The sequence below is a fragment of the Bubalus bubalis genome, chromosome 5, assembly GCF_019923935.1.
Source record: "Bubalus bubalis isolate 160015118507 breed Murrah chromosome 5, NDDB_SH_1, whole genome shotgun sequence".
Taxonomy (NCBI): Eukaryota; Metazoa; Chordata; class Mammalia; order Artiodactyla; family Bovidae; genus Bubalus; species Bubalus bubalis.
This window is the reverse complement of record NC_059161.1, coordinates 113,911,050-113,919,632: the sequence shown is the minus strand read 5'-3', so window position 1 is coordinate 113,919,632 and position 8,583 is coordinate 113,911,050. Positions and strand designations below refer to the sequence as shown.

General features: G+C 51.4%; 1 protein-coding gene across 1 annotated transcript; it reads right to left on the bottom strand.

Moving 5' to 3' along the window:
* Nucleotides 1–2,119: 2,119 nt before the first annotated feature.
* On the bottom strand, nucleotides 2,120–7,900 carry SPATA19 (spermatogenesis associated 19). Its single transcript, XM_006041803.3, has 7 exons — nucleotides 7,763–7,900; nucleotides 7,545–7,601; nucleotides 6,981–7,073; nucleotides 6,720–6,811; nucleotides 3,974–4,051; nucleotides 3,636–3,711; nucleotides 2,120–2,530 (listed from the first exon to the last, which is right to left on the bottom strand). The coding sequence occupies exons 1-6, from the start codon at nucleotides 7,838–7,840 to the stop codon at nucleotides 3,645–3,647; spliced, it is 465 nt and encodes a 154-aa protein (XP_006041865.1). The 5' UTR covers nucleotides 7,841–7,900; the 3' UTR covers nucleotides 2,120–2,530; nucleotides 3,636–3,644.
* Nucleotides 7,901–8,583: the final 683 nt, after the last annotated feature.

Sequence of the window (8,583 nt, the reverse complement as noted above, 5' to 3'; positions counted from 1 at the left end):
ACATGGCAGAAGTCGGCAAACACTAACTGTTATTCTGCTGTGGTGGTGGTCTAGTCACTCAGTGGTGTCCAACTCTTGTGGCCCCATGGACTGTAGGTTCCCCTGTCCATGGGATTTCCCAGGCAAGAATACTGGAGTGGGTAGCCACTTCCTCCTCCAGGGGACCTAGCATTGCAGGCAGATTCTTCACCTACTGAGTCACCAGGGAAGGCCGTTATTCTACTAGCCACTTGATAAAAGCACCAGGGAGATCTCCAGTCTCTGGTCTGTGTGTAAAGAGCTTGGAAGTCCTCAACTGTCCTCACAATAAGAAAAAGAAAACTGCATAAACCAAAGAACAACAACTCTTTCCAGATCCATCAGAGATCTGAGGTCACAGGGCAAACAGCTGACTGAAACTAGGTAAGACAGATGGGTGGACAGAGACTCACAATGCCCCAGAGCAGGACCCCTGGGACCAGGCCAGAGAGCAAGGCTTAACCTGCAGTTGATGAATTATTGGTAACTCACTGTAGACAGTCTTGAAAGTTAACAAGTCCAGCCAGCCAGTCTTAGGGAAACCCCCGCACATTCTGAGTTTACCTGCAGGAACCCTGCCAGACTCTCACCATGAAGACAAGAGGAGCCTCCCCCAAGTCTCCCAGCAAGAGCAGGTGGAAACAGGCATTTTGAAACATGTCTAGAGCATTCTGCTTCCTTAACAAAAGCCTGCGCTCAAGGAAAATGACTTTTCCAGAGGATACCTGACCAAGGGAAGGAATATTCAACTGTAGCCCCCTCCTGCTTTCCTGCTTCTCCTAAGGGAGGGGCCGGGGAGGAGCTGAGAAATACATATGAAGGTCCCAGGCCAGGGGCACAGGATAACGGAGACTGAGACCTCATCAGAGCATTCCAGGAAGCTCCTTTGCTGCCCTGCTCAGCCCTCACCACGTCGATAGGGCTCCTGTAAGTGAGAGGGGATTGCAGCTCTAAGAGCTCCAGGCGTAGGCCCTATCTAAGGAAGAATCCTAGGAAAACCCAAAGACAAAACCAAGGACACAAAAGGAAATTATAGCCTCTGACCCCACAACTACCGAAAAGAGTAAACACAGTCTGACTCCTGACCAGACAAATAGAAAACCTCATGATGAAGGCCTGTCTACCTCAGATATCTTACCTGGCTTTCAACAACAAACTACAGGTATGATGAGAAGTGAAACATACATCTGAAGAGACAGTGCAAGCATCGGAACCAGACTCATCAGGCGTGGCAGATAAGCTGGAATTATCAGACTGAGAACTTAGAACAACCTTGATAAACAGGCTGAGGGCTCTAGTGGAAAAGGATGCCATGCCAGAACAAATGGATAACGTAAGCAGGGAGATGGTAACCCCAAGAAAGAATCAGAAGGAAATGCCAGAAATAAGAAACTCTGAAAGAGAAACAAAGAACGTCTTTGATGGGCTTACCTGAAGACTACATGTGGACAAAAAAGAGCTGGTGAGGTTTAAGAAATGTCAACAGGAATTTTTCAAATGGAAAAACAAAGAGAAAAAAAAAAAAGAATGAAAGAGTGAAAAGAAGTGAAAGAGAATATCCAAGATCTGGGGGACAATTCCAAGAGGTGCACCATTTGAGTAATGGGAAACCAGGAGAGGAACAAAAAGAACAGAAAAAATATTTGAAGTAATAGCTGAGATTTTTCCAAAACCGATGACAGACCCCAAACAGCAAATCCAGGAAGCTCAGAACACCAAGCAGGATAAATGGCAAAACAGCTACACCTGAACATGTCATACTCAAACTGCAGAAAATCAAACACACGGAAATCTTGACAGCCAGGTTGGAGGGACCTTACCTAGAGAGAAATACGATAAAAATTATATCCAACTTCCCTTCAGAAACCATGCCAGCAAGAACAGAATGGAGCAAAATATTAGAAGTGTTGATAAGAAAACCTTGACTTCTGTATCCTTCAGAATGAAGTGGAAATACTTTCTCAGACAAAGAAAGCTGTTGCCAGCAGACCTGTCTTGCAAGAAATGTTAACAGCCCGTCAGAGAGAGGAAGAGGATGTAGGTCAGAAACGTGGGTCTGTGTAAGGAAAGGACGCGCTCTAGAGAAGGAGTAAAAGTTCATGAAATACTTGAGTGAAGCGCACATGTCGCATCTCCCCCAGGAAGTCCTCCTGCCGCAGCACAGCCTGCCCCTAATACTCCAGGAGCCCCCAGCAAGCCCTGCTTCACACAGTGGCGGGGGCCTGTCACTGTCTCCCCACAAGGCAGCGATCCTGGGTCCCCAGAGGCAAGCCCATGGCTGTTCAAGATCCGAAGAATGGACGGTAGCAAGGCACTCACACCAGAGGCCGGGGTGGTGGTTAAATAGCACGTCTCTTTATCAGCAGTTCAGCAGGAAGATTCCAGTGCTCCGCTGTCACAAGGCAGGGCTCACCCGCTGGATCATCACTGCCCAGGTGTGGTTGCTCCTCAGGTCAAGGTCGGTGGACATCCTTCCAACACAGGCTGCTCCTTGATCCTGAAGGACACCTACCTGGAAAGAGGGAAATGCCCAGGGGCACATGCAAATGTGGGAAGGGTGGTGGACAAGGCTGGCAATGCCTCCTGAGCCCACTGCGCTCCACGTTCACAGGATACAGGAGCGGGGACGCCCATGGGGAGGACAGCCGTTGTGTCGGGTAGAGCTGAGACGGGAGCCTGACTCCAGAGGCCTCTGCAGGCCTTGACTCCTCGTCCCTACTGGCATTAGCAAACCACTGACACTGCACTTGCCACGTGCAGGATGCCATGGTCCATGAGGAAGCTCCTCAAGTCAGGAAACTGAGGCACTGGGCATGAAGCAAGTGCCCATGCCAGAGCCAGATGAAAGCCAGAGTCTGCCCCAGGGCAGCTTTATCTCTGCCTCAACTATAAGTGCACCAGCCCTCCTCCTACGGTCACTCAGGTCGGATGAGAAACCTAGACAGAGTGCTTGTGCAGGAGCTGGCATAGATTAAGTGCTCAATAAATGCCAACATACACCTCCATGGCCCTCCTCTAAGCATGCTGGTGGTCACCCCATCAGCCCCCGCCTGTCAGCGGTGCAGCAACCTTTTCTGGACAGATGGCTCCTGGAGAGACATTGCCAGTCAATGGCCCACCACCATCCAGAGCCGCACAAGCAACCACTGCCATGACCACTGGTACCCACCACGTGCAGGCCAAGAGGTCATGTGACCCAAAGTCATGGCCCTAATCGGTGGCTGAGCCAAAACCGGTGTACCCTTGCTCCCACTCCGGGGCTATGTGACCTTGTGACTCAAAGTGGGGCCAGCAGACCAGCCACGGCCACGCTCAGGAGTGCCAACAACTCAGAACTGCAGGCCCCACCTTGGCCTTGACTACAAGGTCCTGAGACCCCTGGGCCTGTGGGCAATGGACGAGCAATGGTCTGTGACACCAGTGAAAAGTCAGAAACACAAATCTGACCTAGACTCTAAGCTCTTCCAGAAATCTGAGAGGCATGGCAGGAGCCTCAGGCAGCTGCCTTCTCCCTGACCCCACTGGCCCCAGTGCAACCCCTTGCTGGTATTCTCAGGGCCCCACCCAACCTGGGAGCCGTCCTCTCTGCCCCGCCCCTCCCCTGTCAGCTCTCACACCTGCTGCTCTCAGCATTCGGAGTAGGAATTTCTGTTGCGAAGCTCCTGAGAGATCTCATCTGAAAGATGGCATATGCTGCAGGGGACAGAGGAGAGGAGAGGCAAGGGAGATGGAAGGGCAGCAGAGGCCCCCAGAGCACAGACCACAGCAGCTCCCCAGACCATGGCAGCCCGAGCCTGGGCCCTGGAGCTGAGTCCTGGGAAGAGGCGCTCAGTCCAGAAGGATCCCAGGCGTAGCCAGGCCCAGGGTTGGGGTGGAGGGAGACCCACAGAGACCAGTAGCCCCCTACCCACCTGCCCCCAGTTAGGACACAAATCATCTCGTTCCTGATGCTTACCTTCGTCTCACCTGCTCTATCCTATCTCGCATAGCTTCGTTTCTTGCCTCACTCGGCACTTGGAAGATACGGGTATGGCTGCAAAACATCGTCAAGCATTTGGGTTCCTGGGCTCCTTTTCCACTAACCAGTCACTGTGGAACCGCCAGAGGTGGAATGCCGTGGACCACAGTTCTGACTGTCCCCATGAGCTTTACAGCTGGTCCTCCACCCTCCTTGTTATCAGTGCCAAGAAGCATCTGTTTTACTAACCAAGTACCCCTGAGCCCCCCAGCGATCCCAGGCAGGTAGTAAATGCTCCTAAGAAGAGTCAAGGAGACAGAGAAGTTAAGCGGCTTTGCCAGAGTTACACAGTGGGTCAGAGGTCTTGAGGCTGAGGATTTGCCCCTTCTGAATCCCTCTCTAGCTCCCCTACTAGCCCTCTATGATCAGCATTGCGCATATTCACAATGGTTCAGAGATCCTGCCAGAGCATTCTTTCACAGAGAGGCTGCAGGCTCCTCTTTGATGCTGTTTTTGTCTTATTTCACCATCTGGATTTGCCTTCCTCTCCACCGTCCACTTTGTGCCCTTCCCAACTCCACACCCCGAGAGACCCTCAGAGACCCTCCACTCCAGCAAAAGCAGCTTGCCCATTGGAGCCCCATTCCTGTGCCCTTTAGACTCCCCCATTCTTTTTTTTTTAATTGGAGGCTAATTACTTACGAATATTGTGAGTTTTGCCATACATTGACAGGAATCAGCCACAGGTGCACATGTGTCCCCCATCCTGAACCCCCCTCCCACCTCCCTCCCCATCCCATCCCTCTCAGTTGTCCCAATGCACCGGCTTTGAGTGCCCTGCTTCATGCATCGAACTTGGACTGGTGATCTATTTCACATATGGCTATATATATGTTTCAATGCTATTCTCTCAAATCATCCCACCCTCGCCCTCTCCCACAGAGTCCAAAAGTCTGTTCTTTACATCTGTGTCTCTTTTGTGGACTCCCCATTCTCGACAGTGCCTTCTGGGTCAGCTTTGTTCTAGATTTAGGGTTTTCTGTGTGAACTCAGTGTTGATACTGCTTATGAGGACCACACCCCAAATGGGCTCTGAAATAGGGCTCAGACACAATAAAGCTGGCCAGTGCCCAGGGAGAGAGAGAGAGGACAGAGGGGGTAGGGGACAGAGGGATGGATGCCTCTGAGAAGAAGGGGCCACAGGGGCCAGATGGGGCAAAGTTGCCAGGCTCTTGCCTTTGTGGGAGGCTTCACCTGGCCCCTGTGTCCAGTCCCTGCCTAGACACGTATGGGTCAGCCCAGATGACCAGCCCAGCAAAGCCAAGTGGCGCAGCCCTGCACTGTACCCTCACAGGTGATTCTGGTGGAGTCCTCAACATGTCCTTCAGTGCTCAGAGGTTTCTCCATCCACGTCCTGTGTAGCCTTTCAAATGGGGGCTTCGTTTATGCTGTTCTGTCTTCCAGAAAGCCTAGCAAGCATCAGGTGGCCAATACACACCTGTCACATAAGTGCGCTTTCAGTGGTGCTTAATAAAGGGTTATGCAACCCTGACCACATACTTAATAAAACTGATAGGATCAGAGGAGGAACCAGGCTGTGTTTACTGGTTTAAAATCTCCACAGAATATCCAGAGTGGAAAACATCTATGTGGATAATTGACTGATTCCTGTCCCATGTCTCCAGAGCTTTAACCTACTTACACTATGCAGCCAAGGTCTAAAAACCCCAGAGGATGATGTTCATATTATCCAAACCAAGGAACGAAAGCAGCTAGAGCTGGTGGCGTGGCCAGGCCGGGAGCGGACAAGCATCCCACGTGGAGGGCAGTGGCTGGGGGGGCAGTTATCAATGTTCATGATTTGAGCTACCTTGGCAGGTTTCCCTCCCTTTCTTGGGGAGGTCTCAAATTAGACCCTTCCTCTTAACACAGTTCTTGAGCATCTGAATCCTCCTTTAAAATGCTAATGCCACTGGAAGGGGCAAACACAGGAAAACAGCATCCTGATGGATCGAACACAAAAACACATTTCTTGAGAATTGTATCTTTCTTGATAGGAGAGAGCAAAGTTGGCAATGGGGGCACAGGAAGGAAGCTGAGTGCAGAGATGAGGGGGGAAGGCCAGCAGAATGCCACAAGGATTCTCCTGTGAGAGGAGGCCCAAGCGAACACACACCCCAGAATGAAACAGGGAAGTGTGTGCCGAGGCGGTGAGCCCGTTCCAGGCCCCAGGCTCCCTTGCCTGGAGTCTTAGCCTATGCAGAGCAGGAAGGTGGGGAGCCAGGAAGGCGGCCAAGGCCTGTGCAGCTGCATGGAGCTCAGGACTCCAGCCTCGGCCTGAGAAACTTCCTCTCACCTCTGGCCAACAGGAGGGTTTCAGCTTCTGCATTTTAAGAGCTTGTTTCCTTTTTGCTCTTTAAAGTGCAGCCACTTCTGAACAAATTAAGTGCAAAAATAACAGAAGTCTAAAATGTATTCAGAAGCAGTTAAGAGATGGTAAGCAAGCCATTTTCCAACCCCTCCAGTTATTTCAAAGTTTAGGGATGAAGTGGGCTTTTAAGACAGCAAAAACAATCCCTTAAGACCCCAAAGGCAGGATGCAAAACTTCTCAGCCAAAGGAGTCAACACCTCTAGAGAAGGGCAGCCTTGGGTTTGTGTCAGCCAGGAATCCCAGAGAGGGGGCTCATGCCTTCTCTGCTTTGCCCGCCCTACAGTCTGGCTCCGGGAAAAGAGATGCTTTACCTCCATCTTATGAACTGGATTCGTGTTCTCTCCTCCAGGACCTCTTGACTCTGGTTTGCTAACAAACCAGACTTTGAGAGGTGGTGCTTCACCTAGGAAATCCAGTGGCATCCAGTGGTTACTGCCCAGCAAGGACTCCATGGCCAGGGTACAGCCCAGCCTGGACAAGCTCCGCCCACTAGCCCAGGACCCTTGCGTTAGGCCAGCCTCCCCTTTGCCCCCGCCAGTCCCCCAGGATGGGCGGCTAACAGGCTCCATTACCACATCTCTAGTCACGTGTACATCTTGGCCTTGCATGGGAGGGAAGTTGGTGGACATCTTCTCCTTTATCTCCTGGGAAGCCTCTTCTTCAGTCTGAAAGGTGAGTGATTTCCTTCAGAGGATGATTTCCTTCACTCGTCTGGTCCCCAATCCCTCCTCCTCTTCCTTTCCTTTTTATTCTTCCCTATCATACCATACATATGCATATCCCTACACATGCACTATTGCACAGTTCTGACACTAAGCCGTCTGCTGCTACCTTCCCGTGGAATTCCAGGGACTCAGTAAGTCATGGGCCCTAACCCAAGGTCCTCCTGGGAAATCCTGCAGTAGGGGCCACCCATCTGAACCCCCTCCACTCCACGCTTGAGAAGCAGGGTGGGGCCGGTGGTGACACCGGAGCATCTCTGGTGAGGAGACAGACTGGGTGCTCCCAAACGTGTGATGAATCAGACGCAGCTCCAGGCAGGCTGGTGGGCAATGAACTTGGGTTTCCTGGTTCTGTAGAGAGAGAAGTCCAGCTCTCTACAATCTGGGCTACCCTGAGTCCCAGAGGAACCTTACCTTTTTCAACCAATGCTGTACTACAGACACAGCCTCGGTCTCTGTAACTTCCACATCCTGCAACAAAGTCGTAAATCAATGCCCTCAGAATATGGAGAGACCCACCTCTGCTCCACTATCCGCATCTAACATGAACTCTCCTCTCCGGAAGTGCCAGGGCTCAGAGCACAGATGGTACCTGAGATACTCTCCACCTAGCCATCACCAGCCCCACTCACCGAGCTGACTTTGGGTGGGAAGGGGAGCCCGGCACCTTTCCGAGCAAGGATGTACACAATCCATGTTGTGATTATCATCTCTGCACTTATGCCAGGCCTCCTTCGTGGCTCCCTCCTTCCATTGAAGCAGCCTGAGAACTCCCCCAGCACAAGGAGGTCCCTGGAGGGTGGTGCCTACCTGATTGGCTGGCCGGTGATGATGTGACAATGACCTCCTTTAATTCCCAGGGTCAGAGTGGGGACAGAAAACAAAGGTCTGGAAGTATCCACCTTAGAGATGGCCATGGCTCAGAAATGGAGAGGCGGGTGTGGGCACTCAGGATGTGAGCCTGAGGAAGGTACAAGGGGCAGTTACCGAATCATAGAAATTATGAGGGGTGAGGAAGACTTCTGGCTGGTCACCCAGTTTTGAGCAATGCTGAAGCAGAAAGAGATTTGTGGCAAAACAACCTGGGCCCTCTAGACATTTGTTCAAACCCTGCCATAGGCATTTCTTATCCTTACTCTTACAAACTGGGGGAGAAAGGGCTTATCCACCCAGAAAATGTCAAAAGATGGAGGAGCACACCCCTCAACAAGGACATTACCTTTATTTTTGTGTCTACTTTGTTTACACAAGTGATTCAGATCACAAAAAAAAAATAAGCAATAAGAGGAATAGGGTATGAAAGTGCCAGTTCTTGTGAAGGACATTTCCTGACTTTGCCAAGTCACCCACAGTAGACTGGCCAGGTAGAAGGTTAGTCAAGTGGAAATGAAAGAGGGATCCTGTTACAACGCAGAGCTGGGGGCGAACACTGACGGGCTCAGATCGCTGTGAT